This window comes from Perca flavescens, chromosome 20 (assembly GCF_004354835.1).
Source record: "Perca flavescens isolate YP-PL-M2 chromosome 20, PFLA_1.0, whole genome shotgun sequence".
Classification (NCBI taxonomy): Eukaryota; Metazoa; Chordata; class Actinopteri; order Perciformes; family Percidae; genus Perca; species Perca flavescens.
Genome location: NC_041350.1, coordinates 30,497,827 through 30,517,568, shown reverse-complemented (window position 1 = coordinate 30,517,568; position 19,742 = coordinate 30,497,827). Strand labels below are relative to the sequence as shown.

At 40.3% G+C, this 19,742-nt stretch overlaps 2 protein-coding genes across 2 annotated transcripts; one reads left to right on the top strand and one right to left on the bottom strand.

The window, feature by feature from the left end:
- Positions 1-541: 541 nt before the first annotated feature.
- LOC114546340 (uncharacterized) lies at positions 542-6,346 on the top strand. Its single transcript, XM_028565049.1, has 12 exons — positions 542-734; positions 825-900; positions 1,132-1,391; positions 1,554-1,643; positions 1,957-2,027; positions 2,563-2,663; positions 2,910-3,113; positions 3,297-3,383; positions 3,579-3,838; positions 4,043-4,168; positions 4,314-4,454; positions 5,495-6,346. The coding sequence occupies exons 1-12, from the start codon at positions 615-617 to the stop codon at positions 5,519-5,521; spliced, it is 1,563 nt and encodes a 520-aa protein (XP_028420850.1). The 5' UTR covers positions 542-614; the 3' UTR covers positions 5,522-6,346.
- A 620-nt stretch (positions 6,347-6,966) lies between these two features.
- LOC114546426 (uncharacterized) lies at positions 6,967-13,381 on the bottom strand. The gene is made up of 7 exons (XM_028565178.1): positions 13,109-13,381; positions 12,019-12,689; positions 11,817-11,862; positions 10,948-11,039; positions 8,715-8,825; positions 8,123-8,396; positions 6,967-7,167 (listed from the first exon to the last, which is right to left on the bottom strand). The coding sequence occupies exons 1-7, from the start codon at positions 13,133-13,135 to the stop codon at positions 6,967-6,969; spliced, it is 1,422 nt and encodes a 473-aa protein (XP_028420979.1). The 5' UTR covers positions 13,136-13,381.
- Between the last annotated feature and the right edge of the window lie 6,361 nt (positions 13,382-19,742).

The window sequence follows — 19,742 nt, the reverse complement described above, 5'->3', positions numbered from 1 at the left end:
TAACTTATTTCTACATTTGCTAGTAAAGTATAAAGAGGTGCCATAGTACCCCATCTAACTGTTCTTATTGCCCTTTGTCTGGTAGGGTTGGGAATCTGAACTCCAAAACTAATTTTATTCTGGGTTGGGGCGGGGGGTTGTTCCATGCAGGTGCTGGGCTTGTCCCAAACTTTTCATTTCAATTAGCTTAACTGGCATGAATTTTTAGGTGAAGAATGTTGCTAAAGCAGAAATTCACATAAAATGGACATTTGATGCTTAAGAAAAGATTAATCAGTCCACCAAAGTTTTTGGTACATAGATAAAGCGTCATGTATTGTCTATTAAGTGACACATGTTCACTTTACTGACAGTGAGTAATATTCTTCTGACACATTTAATATTGGTGTCTGGAACAGTAATGAATAGCGTTAGTGTATTTTATACTTTTATTGAGACATTATTTAAATTTTTGAAAAGTAGGTAAATGAAACAAAAATATCTGGTTTCCCTACAAATCTTTTTGTGTCTTTCCCACATCAGGCAGTTCCCGTATGTTTAATACTGATCAGCCAAGAGGAAAACGACGATTCTCGACCCCTGCCCCTTGCATTGTGAAAAGGACAGACTTTCATATGTATGTCCTTTCGGAACCCAGTCAGTTCACACCAAAGGCCTCAGAAGAGCTAGAACTTGCCCATGCTGGCCTTGGGAAGAGGATGTTAAGTATACCAGACCACTTGAAACACGATGAGGTAATCATATAGTATATAATATTGTAAAATGGCAAATGATTAAAAATGTTAATCATTTGCAGAATAGTGAATCCTTTCATTTTTTTAAAGATTGTAGCTCTACTTGAGGAGGAATTTCCTAAACTGAAGACCTTACAAGGAGGTTGGATGTTTTTCAAGTCTACAGGTAGAATTTTTCTAAATGTCCAATTAAGAAAATTATAGTTAAAATTTTTTCAAATTCAAAACCTCAGATATGTCATGTGATGTCTGGCGATGAATTACTATTCACACCACTATTCAAGTTGTATAGGGCAGTACTATGACTTGTTTGCCTGACAAAATATAACTTTTAATATTAATGATTGTGAGACTGCAAGGTTTTAAAGAACTCTTACTACTTTCCATTTTAAAATAGGTGGTAGCGGACGTCGCAAGCTGTCCACAATTCCAACTGACGCTGAGGGTTACTCCACAAGGCTTCTTAAATCCGCATCTAACAATGGGAAAAACATAGTATTTGTAGTTCCACTACAGGAGAAGCTTTCTACTGAACCACTTTCATATGATTCAGTAGAGTTCGCCAAGATGCCACAGTCAAAATGCATTACATGTGGCAGTCAAATGCCTTTGCAGCTGTTGCCGTTGCATGTGGAGGAATGCAATGGCACATTGACTGTAAGCTCTATTACAACATGTCTCTCATTTCTCTTTTAGTTTGTTCAAATGACTGTTTCAAAGTATTAAGTATTTGTTTATTATATATATATATCTATATATATCTATCTATCTATCTATCTATCTATCTATCTATCTATATCTTTTTTTTAATTTATTTAGGAGAGTGAATCTGGGACATGTCTTGATGAAGATTGTTCAGTTCTTGAGCAGCCAGTCACATCTACCATAGGCATGGATGAATCCTTGGCGGTAATAGATGTTGTCTTTTCTGTTGCTTTGGAATTTAGTAACAAAGCATTATTTTTTTATTCATAACATATAAAGTAAGTAAGCAGAGGTTTTAGTACAGAATAATGTAATGCTTGCAGATATATAAATAGATTGGGCATAACCCATCTCAAATAGAATTTTTTTTTTTTTATCTGATTTTTGATCATAGCATATTTCCTGTCGCTTGTGAATATAACATGGTTGTAAGATGCAGAAAACATGACACTATTCTTATAATAATTTCATGTATGAAAAGTATTGACTTTTTTTTTTTTTTTTTTTTTTTTTGCAGGTCTGCCCAATCTGTCTTGCATCATACCCAGCTGATGTTCTCCCATCTCATGCAAGCACATGTGGTGACAGGTAGGAAGTTGATGTCTGATAGATTCAGGTAACTGATAGTCAGACATTATCAGAATATAATGACATGTTCTAAGTATGAGGAATGACATGTGTAAAGAGTGTCATTTCATTAGAGTATCACGTTAAGAATTATCAGAGAAACACCTTTCTGCATAAATGGGGGGGAAAAAAACAAACATGACGTGTTGAAGTGTTTCTGGAGCTACTGGTTTTTGGCTGCCTCTGAGGGAATGTTAGCTTGCTAATAGTGACAACACCTTTGTCCCTACCTAATGTCTGTGGTGATATTGAAACATAACTGGTCATTAAAATGATGCACCCCAATTACCAAATTCTTTTATTCATATTAATTCTGTATCACATTTAGTTAACCTAGTTTTCTATATTAACTCCATGTCTTCATTTTAATATGAACATTTGGCACCACTGACCAACTAGATGGTAAATGATTAAAATAATCACCACTCATGATTTGGCTGTTTCCCATTCTTCCAAGCAATGTTTTTTTATTATAATTTATTTGATCTGTTCTAAGAATGAACTGTGCTCAACCCAGCGTAGCAGCCAGTCCCCCAATGGGAGAAGAATTGCCAGGACCCTCAGTTCCACAATCGTCAGTTCAACAATCGTCAGCAGGTAATTTATGCACAATTACTGCTTTAGTGTTGCATTGTTGAAAATGATGTCAAAATAACTTTTGTAAAGTGATTTTAAAAAAGGAATATTGATTTCAAGTACTTGCCCATGATATATTACATTAACCTGCAGGGATTTCAAAATGTCACTGCTGAAACAAATTTATTCTTGCTTTGGCAATAAGTTGATATTAGATATACCAATATCAACTTTGCATCAACAACTTTTTTTTGTGGTAAATTACAGCTTCAACCTGGGCCACTGAAGTCGACCCACAAAAAGCATGCCAGTTGTTCAGAGAAGATTTACTGAACTGTTACTCTGAAAGTCCACGCCTCTCTCTATCACTCGACATGTTTGACGCAGAAGAAGAACAGGACAGTGCATTCATTTCATTCTATAAGCAGAATAATGTGAACTGGGCAGCTCCATTCAAGTGCAGGCTGAGAGGTATTAATGAAGCATGTAACTTCTTTTTCCATTATAGGTAGTTATTCTCTGAATTGAATTGAGTCCATGGCCCTTAACCCCCCTGTATTTATTGTTGTAGAAACTTTTAGCACAATAGCCATGCTCTGTTTACTTGACATAATCTGGTCATTGTCCTTTTCACCTCAAATATGTTCCCCCAAGGAGATGCAGCAGTGGGTGATGGTGTCAACAGACATGTTTTGTCAATGGCCATGCAGAAATTGAAAACTGGCTTCAGAATAAATTTAGGTTTGTATATGTGTGTGTAATGTCATCAAATGAGGGAATAGTATTGACATGTAAACTCTACTTTAAATAAACAATATGTTCTAACTTAATCTAAATGAACCTCCAAAGACAGATTTGGGTCTAACTGTGATCAAGCATGTTTTTAAACCTAATTCTCAATGTTTCTTGACTTTTTTTTTTTTTTTATATATAAAGGCTCTGCTGCTTCTACAACCCTTTTTGAGGGGGAAAAAGACCATCGGGTTCCCTCTGCAGCTGTTATCCTGCGGGAAAGCAACCTATTTGAGATGGCAGGTCGTATGATGGGTCATTCTTTCCTGCATGGTGGGTTCAGCTTCTCTGGACTCAGTTTGCCTGTGGTGACCCTATTGACTGGTGAGAGCATTGACACTGCAGCAGCAGCTCTGACACTGGAGGACTGTCCTGATATTGACCATCGTGAAACAATTGGTTTGGTGAGTAACTTGGTTACGCATTGCATTTATATGAATTACTACATTTTTGTTCATGTCACACACGTGGCTGTGCTGAGACATTTTGTGATTTCCAAAGCTTTTCATGTCTGTTATTTACTCCAGATGTTATTTATTTTTATTGTACACTTTGCCTTTTTGTGGATTGCCTGGTGATTGCCTTTTGTGAATGTGTACCTGCTTTAGCTGAAGAATGGTGAACTTACTGCAGAAGAAAACACCAAAGTGACTGATCTTTGCCTGTCCTGGGATCTTCCATTTCCAACCTCCACCAATCGTGTCTGGCTGTTCCAGGAACTGCTTTCACATGCAGTAATTATTTTATAAATTACCTTGTTAGTATTTATATTGGAGGTTGGCCATGTAACTCATGTTACATCTGTGCCTACAGTCTCTTTCCTATAAAATAGTGCCTCTGTGTAAATGTTACCTTCTGTCCTGTCAATTCTGTCTGCAGGTACTTCACCGTGTTAAACAGCCAATTAAACAAATACGGAAAGGCCTTAAACAAACAGGAATCTGGCCACTTCTTTCTGATAGGCCAGATGTCCACCCCTTCATTTTCCCAAGGGAGTCAAGTGAGGAGCTTAACCCACAGGTAAAGCCTAGTTCACACAACACAATTTTTAGCCCAATTTGCAGCTTGTCGATCGTCAGTGATCGATCGGCGTTTGGCAGCTATGTGTGAACTACTCAACGACTCATCAAAATGGCACCCCGACACATCGCCAACACCAGCCAGATATCTAGCATGAGAAATATCTGGAGAAGTTGGCCAACTCGACATCCACATCCAGCCATTGAGAGCAAGCAGCTACTTTTTCACTGCAAAACACTTTTTACTCCCCTCCAGCGCTCTGTAGCTCAGACATCTAAAATGAAAGGTTTATTTTAGTCATGTTAAAGTTGTTACTTATGTGACAGAAATAGATTGTTCATTCATAAAAAGATCACTACAATTTTGAGATCACTTTGCAACATTTATTAAAAGTTTCCTGACATGATAGGTTTATATTTGATCCCTTGTAGACCGTGATCCAGAACATTACCTGGCCACAACCTAACTTTGACAGCGGCGAGGATGAGGACGACACTGTTCCATTGGAGAAAATCAGTCTTGTCACTGGATTTTTGAGAAAATTCATAGAGGAAGGTAATACTGTAAATGGTCTTTATTTCCTTATTTTTCATTCTCCTCTTAATTCACACAATTGTTTCCTCATAACAATCCCAGTTGCTACAATAATAAAGTGGTTCTTCATATTTACCACGTTTTATGTACATTTGTGTTTCATTTTATCTCCGTGTGAGCTAGTTTACTGTTTTATTGTCAAATGGTCATGTTTCTGTCCCTCCTCCTTTGTCTGCTGTGTGCTTTACAACAGCACAGGGATAGAAGATGTGAATGTTTGACAGAAACAGTAAAGCCCAGCTCACACTGAGATGAAAAGAAACAAATGCACATAAAATTGGTAAATTAAACGTCATACTTTGTTTACATTCCACAGTATTTACAGCAGCATTTAAAGTAATCCTTTTGATGTTCTAAACTAGGAGAGGAAGAGACTACAAGGATTTTACTTTTGTAAAGTAAGTTCAGCACTGATATTTGGAAGTGTACAATTTTCTCATCCATAGCGCCACCAGATGTGCTGCGTCACCTGATGAAGTTTTGGGTGGGGTGGGAACTGCCAACAACAAAACTCAATGTTGAGGTTGTAACCTCAACTTATCCAGTGGCTCTCACCTGCTTCTTCAAGTTGAAGCTCCCCAGCCACTACCAGACCTACAAGATTTTTCACCAGGACTTGATGATGGCCCTCAGTTCCATAAGTTCTGGCTTTGGACTTGTGTAGGTATAAATGTCATCAACTTCTTGTACTCAGTCACTCTTTTGAAATGGAGTCACTTAAAAGGGCAATTCCTGCTAATTTATGCACCATTAACGTTCTAAAGTTTGAATATTCTACTTGTCAGGCACCACCTTCACCTGTCAAATACTTTTGAGTTGGTTTGGTGATTGGCTTTAGCCTGTGTTTTTTTTTTTCTAAAGTTCTTTTTAGTGATTTTCATGTTCTTAATCTAGCTGCTAGTGTTCTTTTGTGATGTCCTCTGCAGTGCAATGAGCTTGGATCATTTAAAGATCTCTTTGAGAGCTGTGGCAGCTTTCTTGGCCTCTCTAGTTCATTAAGCTCAGACTTCCATATACATTTAGTTGTAATTATTGAACAGTTTATACAGCTAGTACATGTTTAATACATTCAGATGTTGAGGTAGATACCAGTTTCTCAAATATTACTGTTGCCCTTTTACAGTAATGTTCTAAATTACCGTGTGTACACCTAACACTGTTGGTTTTGTAAAGCAAATTTGTCTAAATTTGTTATCCCTTTACAGTGATGTGTTGTAAATACAACTGTACTGCTACATTTGATAAATTTACACAAGTATTTTATGTTCCCTTGAACAACATTAAAGGTGTTAAACAAGCATTTGTATGGTCTTATTCTTTATGCCCTGGTTCATGTAGCCATTTAAATTGCCTTCTCAATCAATATTGGACAAATTCCAAAAATGTTTTCACCACCGTTACAGGGACAAATGTTAAAAAATACAGGAATTTTTAAAACCGTAAATTAGTTATTTATTAACATGTCTTATTCACATAGCATGCAAAGTGCAAGTAAAAAAAATACATTTCATACTATTAAATCAACGCTCCATGAAATTTTGGTCCAAGTCACAGGAGGCCACTGGAAAGTGCCAAGAGAGCCACATGCTCTTATTAGGGCTGTCCTCGACTAAAGAAATTCTTAGACGACTAACATACGATTTTGTCAACTAATCGATTAGTTGATTTAATTGACAGAGCTGTGTGCTTTGAGAGGTGGTTAAGACTAGAAAAGCACAATATAAATGTAGTTAATTAAACATCTGTAAAATGGAGTTTCTCCACAATTAATCCTGCAAAAGCACCACTTTGAATCTTTTGTTTACCATAAATGTGCTCAGAAGTTTCTTGGAAATAAGTAATGAAAAAAAGCATGAATAAGCATAAAAAATGACTAATCGACTAAGAGGTGGCAGCCCTAGCTCTTATCTTGCCTCAATTAAGTTCTCAACGTATTGGACAGTGTTGATGTATATATCTGCCCCAAACAGTCAGATTGCTGCAATGGATCCATGTTGTCTCGCAGTGCCATCATTTCCAGATCCAAAAGAGGACTGTCCAGTTCAGGGATATTGACCCCGGAATGAGGCTCATTTGTGTAGCCACTCTCCTCCCATTGAATCTCTGGGATGGGTATTCCCTGACAAAGACGTGTGTATAAAAATTAGGCATATTAAATGTTATTGAACAAATTTACACTTGTGCCCATATCACTACAAAAACAGGTAATCATTTCAGACCATATAGAAAAATGAATCACTGTTAAAATGTGAAGGTAATTACATATTCAAGACCAAAAAAAGACCTGAGCCCTGTTTCAGAAAGCGGGTTTAGTGAAAACAGTGTTCAGCCTGAGATGAGGGGAAACTGGGTTTTCAGTTTCAGAGAGCAAGATCAGATTAAATCTAGATCAGTAACCCTCGCAACTTACGCTGTGAACAAACGCAGTTTTCCTCATTCATAATGTCGCTATCAAAGCACATATCTGAACGCATATACGTCTTTAGAAACATTGGAATCCCGGTTAGTTTTTTTTTTTTACCCTAACATGATCTTGAGCATGACCGCTTCATGATTAATAAAGCGGTAACATGTCATCGATAACAGAGAATCTCCGGACAACGTGGATTTCTCTTCAGCACAGAATAAAATCGTTAGGCTACACTGTCCTTTATAACATTGACTATGTGGACATTAAGGCAGCTGTCAGGTTGGCAACAGTTGCACTGAAACAGCAAAATTAGGCCTACTGTAGTAGCCTAATCACTAAACTAATCTGTATAAAACCAATGAACGAATCTTTCTTTATGGTAGTTGCACTGATTGGAACATTTATATGGTAGTTATGTTGGATAGGCGTGAGTTTTTCCATTATCTGCTGATCGTCGGTTTTACATAATTTCTTTAAACACAACATGAACTCAGAGCTCAGGGATAAGCTCAGTTTGTTAAGCCTGCTTTCTGAAACAGGGCTCTGGCTATGCTCAGATTCTTGTCACTTCACTAGAGGTGCACACAAACAATCCTATTCTTGCTTGCATTTTTTGGCATTTGTCTTTTTTGATTTAGGCTCAACATTACTAAGCATTATTTACCTCAGAATCAGGATCTGCAACGGGGTTAAGGGCCTGGCCCACCTGCCACAACTGATTTGGTGTCAGGTTCTGCTCAGTCCTGATGGGATGGTTGTCCCACGCATCACTGAAGACATCTAGGCTTGCCTGAATGCGCGGTAGGAAAACATAGTGGCAGCAGAATATGTGTAGGACATTGCTGATGTCAAGAAGGTGTTCGTCCTCAAGAGAGTGCAGGATATTGTAATACACTCCTGTAACACTCATGAACAAATCACGCCAGAGGCGCTCAATCCTGTATCAAAGAAAAAAAAAAAAGTGGAAAATACATTTTTCATAATGTGTCCTTTAAGATCCTTTGAATAACTTAACTTTTCCCCAGCCACTGAATAAATGGCCATGTTTCAAATTGATTATTGTATACATTTTAATAGAAATCAACTGACATGGGAGTTAATACTATAAATTAAATTCTAAAAGTTTTTTATTTTTTATATTTGCGATCATGGCCAGTAGATTTTTTTGGTGAGGATATTGTCTGTTCTTACAATTGCTTATGGTAGGCATCTTAATAAATAATACCTTTAGGCTTCCAAAATTAAGTTTAACTCACCGCTGATTGTGTACGCTTTTCCCCGCAATGAAGCTGTTAATGTCAGTTCCACGAACTGAGAACATTAATTCCGCTATCCCCATATTTTCTCCTCTGTGATCTCCTCTCACTCTGAAAATAAAACATGAATTTTAGATCTCATCAAGGACACAATTATGCAGAAGTGCCAACAAATAATACGTGAATCCTTTAAATTTCCCTGCATTTTTGCATAATTTAGTAATACAATATTGTCTGACAGGTCTATGTACTGTATGTAGTATAATTGATCTGTAGCTGCTCACAAAGTATAATGAGAAATATAAGTAACTTCAATTGTTTCTTTCTTAAACTGGTAAATAAGCAAGATTACTGGGCCCCGTTTCAGAAAGCAGGCTTAAAAAACTGAGTGATATGTGAAACTCCAAGTTCCAGAACAGCTGATCAGAATTAGTTCAGTCAAGTCTTAGTATGTTGAACCTGATGAAAACGCGTGTGTGGGGATAACAAAAAAAAACATCATCACTGGAGCCCCGATACTACGATTCACCATGGCAATGGGTAAATAAAGAAAGGCAGAGCCTCCATTTTAAATCGGGTGGAGTGGGAAAAAAAATGAAGTGTGCCAACGCGACCATGATAGGCTATTCACGTTAAAATGCAGGAGTGGAGGATCAATACGTTAACATTAGTAGTTTTTAATACAGCGTTGCTCATTCATCATTTACAAGACTGGACTTTCCTTAATGAATGATAAAGAGCTGGAATTTTCCTAGAGCCCATTACATTTATTTTAAAAAGGCTAAAGGCCTGTTTATTAATTTGTAATATGAAGGGACAAAATGCAGGTGGCAATAATTGAACATAAAAATACTAATCAAACACATTAGACATAGTTTAGCCTACTCATAGACAGATTGTAAAGTAACAGTCCGCCCCAGAAGGTTAGCCTATTAATGATTTTTTTTGCAGTGGAAGAGGTGTCTAGGTTCAAACTGACTGTAAAGTTCTATTTTAAATTGATAAAATTTTGTATTTTATGAAATGCTGTCAACACATTCAGGCTATGCAGCTAAGAATGAAAATCTCACTTTTAAATTACTTTTATTTGTTTCTGCTGCACCACTGCCAGCCTCACTCAGAAATGTCACATGTATCATATCCAACATGATAACTATGATAAGAATGTTCGAATCAGTGCATCTACAATATGAAAGATTACTGTTCATTGATTAGTTTTATAGAGATTAGTTTAACAGTGATTAGGCTGCTGCAGTAATGTAGCTCACAGTAAGCGTCTCAGTGCAACTGTTGACCTGACAGCTGCCTTAATGTCCACAGAGTCAGTGTTATAAAGAATTAGGGCAGCTTTGTTTTTAAAAAAAAAAAAAAAAAAAAAGACAAAAAAAAAAAAGAAATATCGGACAACTGCTTCAGGCTCTGCAGGAGGAGAGAAACCCCTAGGGTTTATGTGATCTCGGTCTCTGAAACTGAAAACCCAGAGTTTCCCTCATCTCTGGCTTAACTTACTCTGAGTTTTCACTAAAGGGCTTTGGTTTGTTACTCTTTATATTAAGTAAATAACACAATAACATTTTTATTTCTTAAACCAGTAGTTTTAAAAGGGAGAATTTTGAATGAATGTTCTGAATTATGTTTATTATTTAGTGTAGCTTTCCTTAAATTGTCCAATGTAGCAAACATTTCAAAATAGTTAAAAACACTCAACTTTGAAGGTCAGCTGATTTGTTTTCGATTCTCAACTTTTTCTATATCCATTGTACAAGTTAGATTATGGAACAATTGACAATTGTTGTAGCTTTTCTGATAACTTATTTAAGAAAGAAAAATACTGTCATGGAGGCCTATGTGTGAGGTTACAACATACTGTAGTTGATTCATGTTAGAGACAACAATTTAAAAAATAGCCCATGTCATGTGAAAGAGTAAGACCATTGAGAATTCTGTAATGTCATCTTTAACACATACATAGTTAGTACATAGATGTGCTAATGAGCTTATACAAGTTAATGAGCTTATACAAGTTTCAGATGCAATTTAGTGATGCTGATTATGTCCACTTGTAGGTCCAAGCATGTGTTCAGACTATGCTACTTTTAACCAACTGCAAAGCACTACTATATCTGCTATCTATATTTGAGTGTTTTTTTTTTTCCATCTGATGGAGCCGTTTCGAGGGTAGCCTCAAATTTACGCAATAAAAATAATAATTACAATTAAATAACATCACTACCTCAGAGGAAACCCATGCTCATTCACAGCTTCATTGAAGAATGCCAGGTGTGTATCAGATCGGTTGTTGTCTGCTACCTTGAGGTACATCATCTACATATACAATAACAAATAGAATAATACATCAATACTGTCAAGAATTTATTTTCCCCTGTAAAATAAGTCAGCTGACAAAGTTCTGAAGGGGTAAAACAATGCTTAAATGACAGGTGGAACAGTAAGAACTATTGACTCATTCAATTTATAATGGGATCTCATGACATGAGAAATCATCAAAACAGTTAATTTTAGTTCAGTTCATAATAGAGTTCAGCACTGATAAAACTGCTGAATGGAACAGATGTAAACTTGACAGGAAAATTGTTAAAGGTTAAAAGTACACCCTCAAAGTTAACAGAATAATACGTAATAGGTTCAATACGACTTTGCAAAGTCAAGTTCATGTAATTGACTTTTCTGAAACCATTCAAGTGAAAAGGCTATTAAAATCTACAGGACTTAGGAATATGCTGTGTATGCCAAGGCTAACCAGTTGTTTATTTTTTACATTTGTCATGAACATCCAAGAGACCATAAGGACATTTCCTACACGTATTTGCAAAGACCGGCTAATTCTGACTTTTTCAAATTATGAATTTTTCAAATTATGAATTAGGAGGTTCCTGAGTTGGTATGGAATGACCCTAGGGGTAGGCTACACTGCTGGATGACAGAAAACAATTGAAGTCAAATATATTTGTTTCTAAGGAACACCACCTGTTTGTACAGAAAATAAACTAAAAACGTATGAGAATAAAAAAATCTTCCATGCTTAAAACGGGGTCAGTCAGTAACATTTTGCAGTTCTTTTTCCTTGAAAGGAATTCTTACCTTTCTTGAATAGCCATCTATTCCCCCAAAGATAACAAAGTTGTACCTAGATTAAAATAAATCAGACAAGTAGTAAGTCCAAAACACACTACATAACTCTGTGATCTATTACTCTGGTTGATGTGATACAATATACACAATGCCAGATACACAACTAGAAACAAAAACGAACTAAACAGATACAGATAGTGTACAGACATACCTGATGAGCTTGTGATTGGTGTCAATGTGCACCATGTACTTTGGGTAAGGAACTGTGTACGTCCTCCTCACCACACATCTCAGACGAGTCATCCTGGAAAGTACACCTACACTGTCCACACGATGCATGGATGCATACACTCTGTCCCATTGCACTCTGTGTCCCTGTGCAAGTAGAGCACCTTTGACTACTCTGCACCCAGCATCTGGCATTGTGCTCTTAATTCCTGTGATCAATGAGTCCAATTCATCGTCACTGCAGCCACTGTATGAGGCAGATATAGATAGATTATTTTCAGCCATCCGCCTAAAAAGTGTAGCTCTCGACACACCAAGGAGTCTAGCGATGCATTTTGATGGCAGCCCAAGTTCTAGAAGATGTGTGAGGGTCTCTACTGACGTTGTCAATCGTGGACGCCCACTAAAGCCCTTCTGCAAATCCAGTGTTATAAATGTCTGCTCATTCTCCATCTCCTGTTGGATAACAGTACTCAAATTTGTAAGTGCAGACAGTAATTCTTCTCCTACATTCACTGCGTCATCCAGAGCACTTAATAAAACTAAATTCTGATGGCAAACAAAATGTAACCCTTCCATGTCGAGAGGCTGCCTCTCCAAGATGTGTAGCAGTCGGTCATGCAATCTCTGAAGGATTTCACGCTTCAGTGATTCCTAAAGGATAGAGAGAAATAGATATTTAAATTTTATTTACTTGCTGTCTGTAAATGTTTTCTTAGCTTTCCCCTTAAATACAGAATCACAAGCTGTGAATTGGAGGCCAACTTCAGCTTCATCTTATGCCGGTTTCACATACAACGCAGCTCCCGGGCCAATAATTGCACAAAAGCCCGAGCTGCTACCTCGGCTTGGGGCGACAGACCCTGTCAAACAGTCACTTAATTCATAAAAATTTCACCTTTATGGAAAGATACTAGCCTGACCCTATTAGCATGCAGACGCGCTAGCGTAGCTCGCTAGCTCAGCTCGCTAGCTTATGATGATAGTTGCACAATTAAACCGGTTAACATTAACAATTAAACAACATCTCATAACAAGGAGATAACTAACTAAACACGTTAAGTTATACTTACCGCTCCCCTGTCGTTGCCAGAAGCCATATTGAGGGCTCAACCAACTGACTGAACTCCACCGTGACCGCGCTAGCCCGCACCACAGGCACGTAGCGCTGTGCGAACGCGTTCGTGATTGGCTTATGAGTAAACAATCCCCCACGTGGGGTGCGTTCTTGTGATTGGCTAAAATAAGGCAGCCATCTGATTGGTTGCAGATCTGTTTAAAAAAAGGCATTTGTGTGTGAGTCGAGCCACGTCAGGGGAGTCTCAAAATTCACACACAAATGCAGGGAAGTTAACAGACCGCAAGCAGTTTCTAAATCAAGATTTATTTGTGTGTGCATCAGAAATACATTTGTGAATCTTGTCCTGTGCATTTGTGAATCTTGTGTGCATTTGTAAATTTTGTTTGCATTTCTGAATTGTGTGTGCATTTATGAATTTTCTGTGCATTTATGAATTTTCTGTGCATTTGTGAATTTTCTGTGCATTTGTGAATTTTCTGTGCATTTGTGAAACTTCTGTGCTTTTTAAATTTTTTGTGTGTATTTGTGAATTTTGTGCGCATTTGTGTATCCTGTGTGTGCATGTATGAATCCTGTGTGTGCATGTGTGAATGTAGTGTGTGCATTTATCTTTATTGAGACTCTTTTAGCTCCATACACATTCAGCACTTTGTTTCCCTCCATCGCAGTCAACACATCTGCTGTATGCTCCTTGGCTGCAGGATTGTGGATCACAAGCACCTTCATGGTGTCTCATTTTCGTCCTCCATGTTAAAAAAAAGAAACAAAAATATGCACTTTTAAGTTAAGGACAATAACAAGATACTATCCCAATACATTTATTGATCACGTTTTCTTGGTTAAGCCAAATCAACCCAAGTAGAGTTTGTTTTTAATAATCAGCACTTCAATACAATTCAATGACACATTAAAACTGTGACTTTATTGCCTATTTCTCACCTCAAATGTTTTTAAAACCCTATTTTAGTAACTGATTAGCAGTAATATGAGAAAGTTTGGATAATGTATGTTAAAAACCTGCATTATGATTTTAATTGTGGATAGACCTCCGGCCTCATTACAAACTATTAGGAGGGGTCTGTCCCATAATGGTATCCGCAGTTTGTGTGTGTGTGTGTGTGTGTGTGTGTGTGTGTGTGTAATTGGTATTGGAAATTAAACAATTGTATCAGGGCAACCCTATTACATATATACATTTAATAACATACCTGGCAATCTTGGACGAGATCTTCTTGATGGTACTCAATGAGGCGACAGACAACTGCATCCCTTTTTCTCTCAACACATTGGGACTGTGAATAGATGCATTTAATGATTAACTTATTTCTACAAATTCTTTGCACTTATTAGTGAAAAAATAATAATATTACTAACATCCCTCATTTACAGTATTTAGGAGATGATGCATCCTGCTGGTACCAGCAGCTCCTTCTTTGGTACGCATCAACTGCAGACCAGTTACTGGTGTCTTTAGTCCACTGAAATACAGTATGAAACATACGTTAGCGCCATGGAAAGTCATGGGTGACGGCTAACAACGTTCAAAATAACTACTGCTACTTCATGTGCATCTTGCAAGCAGCGTGTCTTGAGAAGCTTGATGTATTATCGTTCACTGTTAACTCACTTTAACGTTACATCGTCTTGCCATCTCTTTTACCTCTCGCTTTTTCCCTCACAGAGAACACATTAAATTAAAAAATGCTTCCACCCACTGCCTTTTTAAAGAATTCTAGTTAACTTACAAGATAAATGTAACGTTAGTGTGTGCGTGTAACCGAGATTGGCCGGTTGTTGCACTGCCCTCACGTTTGAGTTCCCCCTTTTTTATCCAGCCCTAGCTATCTCAATTGTATTGTAATCTATATTAAATTAGAAACGGATTTGGTAAGATAAAAGCTGTAAGCCAACCTTTATGTAGCTAAGGTTGGCCTAAAATATATTTTCTCAAAAGCAGATAATGTCGGGGCTTATCAATACTATTAGCTAACCTTACTGTATCTATCCGGCTACCTAACTTAGCTAGCTAACGTTAGCCTTTCAACTCTGGCATTAGCTAGCTAGCTGGCCCTCGGTAGTTTGCTTACTTTTAATGACAGACTGCCATTGAGTAACTTGTTAACAGCCTAGAGAAGCAAGCCAACTATACCATCTAAACCAAACATGAAATAAGTTTATTATACACAGCAACCTGTTAAAAAGGAATCTTACCTTAGCTAAACCGAACAGCTTGACTCTCAAGTGTCCCGCCAGTTAAAACGATAGATCTAGGCCAAGAACCAACACTGACACATGTGCACTTTGAAAATGGGGAGGAAGTGAACGGCCCTATGACATACCCTTTCCTAACCTCCGTTGCCAACAGCAGGGAGACGGTGTCAGGTTCGGAGACGGCTGAGAGAAGATTTTTAACCACAAACGTAACCGTAGGAGCGGAGAGCACGCCCACACGAAAACCTTGGGATAAGCCTGAGAGAAGATGATCAACAAAAAAAATAAAAAAATTAGGATGAGAAGACAGTTGAAATGCTAGTGCATGCAAGTTTATTGGAGTGGAAGGCTGACTTTTCCGAATGTCTTCGAACCATGTCGTTGCCGGGCCATCCGGGCTGTGGCCAGGCGGCAGATTGATCGGGGATGAGCATCTCGGCAGTTGCTGCAGACGTGGAGAAAAACGCAGTTGGGGAAAGTACAGACGCCTTCATTAAAATGATTACAGATAGGAGAGTATTTAGACATACGAACCTGACACCCACGGGAATCCACACCAGGCGGAGGAAATCTTTGAAGAGGACGCTGGAAGGGACCCCCAGTGTTTGGTTGCTGAAACGCCACGGTGGGGCGGAGGGAGGCACAGTGATCCAAAGCGCTGCAAGTGTAGCAAAAGACTACTTGAGAACCTCCCACGAGCATGACCAGGAGCTCGGTGTCCAGGATGGACCCTTTCAGGCGGACGTTGGACCGGGCAGTATAAATTGCAGATTAACTGGAAAAAGCTTTATGGTTCTGGAAGAAAAGATTCCTTCTGTACTTCAGATTAAGATCGCCGATCAGAGCTATATAGCCGTCAAATTCCTGTCTCCTGTCCGGATAGATGGAAGAAATCATGTCATGGTAGATACCAAAAGCCACCACAAACTGCCCGATGGAAAGTTCCTCAGAGATTAATGTCTTTCCCCTGCAGAATTTTAGACCGCAACTGCGCCGATATATTAGCAGATCCAGGGATATAAGGCCTACCTAGGGACGGAGCTGCCACAGCGGTAGCCAGAGAATGGTTAGTTTCGACCGGGGCAGACGGGGATGGCTGAGGAAAGCCGGGAGCCGGCAGAGACATGGCAGCCAGCGCAGTACTGACGGTCGCAGACACAGCTGAACCAGAAGCACCCTCTACAGCCTGCAGCTGCGTATCCATGGACTGCATCGAACTAGCCAGAGACTGCAAAGAAGCGAGGATGAGGCTCGCATGCACGGAACAGCCGTAGCAGCCGCACGGCTGAGCAACCCTGTACCACGTATCTTCGGGGGGGTGCTTTGAGGGAAACCGCCTTCTTGGTCCGCTTCTGCAGCAGTGGGAGGTGAGGGAACCAGGCGAGATGCATTCCACCAGACAATCTTGGATGAGCAAGACAAAAGAAAGGTCACTGTAGTCATGTGACTAATCACAGTGGTTGACCTCTAGGAGACTCTGATGTTGTTTGCATAGAAAGCACATTTTACCTTTGTGGCAATGTATAGATAAGATATCTCCACTCCACGCGATCCAAGGCCTTTTCCGCATCCAAGGAAATCACAACTTCCGGTACAGAGGTCATGGGGGAGTGGTAGATTGTGTTAAAAAGATGCCTTGGGTTAAAAAAAAAAGAGTGCCTATTTCTAATAAATCCAGTCTGGTCGTGGGAGATAACGGTTGGTAACACAGCTTCCAAGCGTAGGGCAAGCATTTTGGATAACAATTTAAAATCCACATTTAACAAGCTAATTGGCCAATAAGAGGAACAAGTAATGGGATCTTTATCCTTTTTTAGAATAAGAGAAATAGAAGCTTGATTAAGTGTTGGGGGCAAACTAAAACATGGGCTAATTTATGTTGAAATTTGCCACCCTGCATAGCTGTAATAGCAGCAGCGAGCTCAGAATTACTCATCGGGCTCTCCAGCCGTGGGGCCATATCCGGATGGAGTAAAGCAATTTGAAGCGACTCAAAAAAGGTGATGAAGACGTCTGTCAGCGTTGGATTCAGATGTATATAGAGAAGCGTACTAGTTGTTGAACCATGAACCATCACCTTATCGTGGTGGAGAGGTTTGTGTGTCTCTGTGAACCGGAGGGCTGTGTTGTCTGGAGCTTTGTGCTCCTGGTAGGGTCTCCCAAGGCAAAGTGGTCTCAGGTGAGGGGCCAGACAAAGAATGGTTCAAAAACCCCAATGAAAAAAGCTAAGCAGAGATGGAGTGACCCTGCCCGGAGGAAGCCCGGGGCCCCCGTCTGGAGCCAGGCCCAGACGGCGGGCTCGTCGGCGAGCGCCTGGTGGCCGGGTTTGCCACGGAGCCCGGCCGGGCACAGCCCGAACAAGCTATGTGGCAACTCCCTCTCCATCCCATGGGCCCACCACCTGTGGGAGGAACCGTTGGGGTCGGGTGCAATGCCACATGGGTGGCAGTGAAGGTCAGGGGCCTCGACGGACCAGACCCGGGCGGCAGACGCTGGCTCTGGGGACGTGGAACGTCACCTCTCTGTGGGGAAGGAGCCGGAACTGGTGCGGGAGGTGGAGCGCTACCGGTTAGATCTGGTGGGGCTTACCTCTACGCACAGTCTTGGTTCTGGAACCATCCTCCTGGATAGGGGTTGGACTCTTTTCTTCTCCGGAGTTGCCCAGGGTGTGAGGCGCCGGGCGGGTGTGGGGATACTCACAAGCCCCCGGCTGAGCGCCGCTGTGTTGGAGTTTACCCCGGTGGACGAGAGGGTCGCCTCCCTACGCCTGCGGGTTGTGGGGGGGAAAACTCTGACTGTTGTTTGTGCATATGCACCAAACAGGAGTTCGGAGTATTCGGCCTTCTTGGAGACCTTGACTGGAGTCCTGCATGGGGCTCCAGTGGGGGACTCCATTGTTCTGCTGGGGGACTTCAACGCACACGTGGGCAATGATGGAGACACCTGGAGGGCGTGATTGGGAGGAACGGCCTCCTGATCTAAACCAGAGTGGTTGTTTGATGTTGGACTTCTGTGCTAGTCATGGATTGTCTATAACAAACACCATGTTCGAACATAGGGATGCTCATAAGTGTACCTGGTACCAGAGCACCCTAGGCCGAAGGTCAATGATCGGTTTTATAATCGTTTCATCTGATCTGAGGCCGTATGTTTTGGACACTCGGGTGAAGAGAGGGGCAGAGCTGTCAACCGATCACCATCTGGTGGTGAGTTGGGTCAGAGGGTGGGGGAAGACTCTGGACAGACCTGGTAAGCCCAAACGTGTAGTGCGGGTAAATTGGGAACGTCTGGAGGAGGCCCCTGTCCAACAGACTTTCAACTCACACCTCCGGCGGAGCTTTTCGTGCATCCCTGTGGAGGCTGGGGGCATTGAACCCGAGTGGACAATGTTCAAAGTTTCCATTGCTGAAGCTGCGGCGAGGAGCTGTGGTCTTAGGGTCTTAGGTGCCTCAAGGGGCGGTAACCCACGAACACCGTGGTGGACACCGGTGGTCAGGGAAGCCGTCCGACTCAAGAAGGAGTCTTTCCGGGATATGTTATTCCGGAGGACTCCGGAGGCAGTTGCAGGGTACCGAAGGGCCCGAAGGGCTGCAGCCTCTGCCGTGAAAGAGGCAAAGCAGCGGGTGTGGGAGAAGTTTGGAGAAGACATGGAGAAGGACTTTCGGTCAGCACCAAAGTGCTTCTGGAAAACTGTTCGCCACCTCATGAGGGGGAAGCGGGGAACCATCCAAGCTGTGTACAGTAAGGATGGGACACTGTTGACCTCAACTGAGGAGGTAATAGGGCGGTGGAAGGAGCACTTTGAGGAACTCCTGAATCCGACTAATACGCCCTCTATCTTAGAGGCAGAGCTGGAGGATAATGGGGGATTGTCGTCGATTTCCCAAGTCACTGATGTAGTCAAACGGCAGGCAGACCGACCCTACAGCAAAAAAGGGGATTACACAGATCAACAAGAAAACCTACAGAAAAAGGAACCAACATATAAACCACGACCATAAATAGACCAAACCCAAAACTACGTCTTTTGTATAGTTCTTTAAAAATAAAAAGAGAATGGGGAGAATAATAATTATTACTATTAATGAATTACTCTGGTTGAGATTTCCTAGGAACCTTACCAGAAAGGCTCAGGATGCGGCAAATGTTGGTATAATATGAAAATGGCTGGTGGATTTAAGACAAAAAATAATAATTTATTGAATTAATCAAATATGAACATATATGTCACTGTCAGTGGCTTGTTGATCTTTACATTGTTAGTTAATTTCCTATCCTGGCCACACACACACACACACACACACACACACACACACACACACACACACACACATTCTTACGGTTTGATAAAGTATTTATTGGACTTTAACTTATCATTGCACTTACAATAACGAATGTAGCTGTCCTCAATTTAG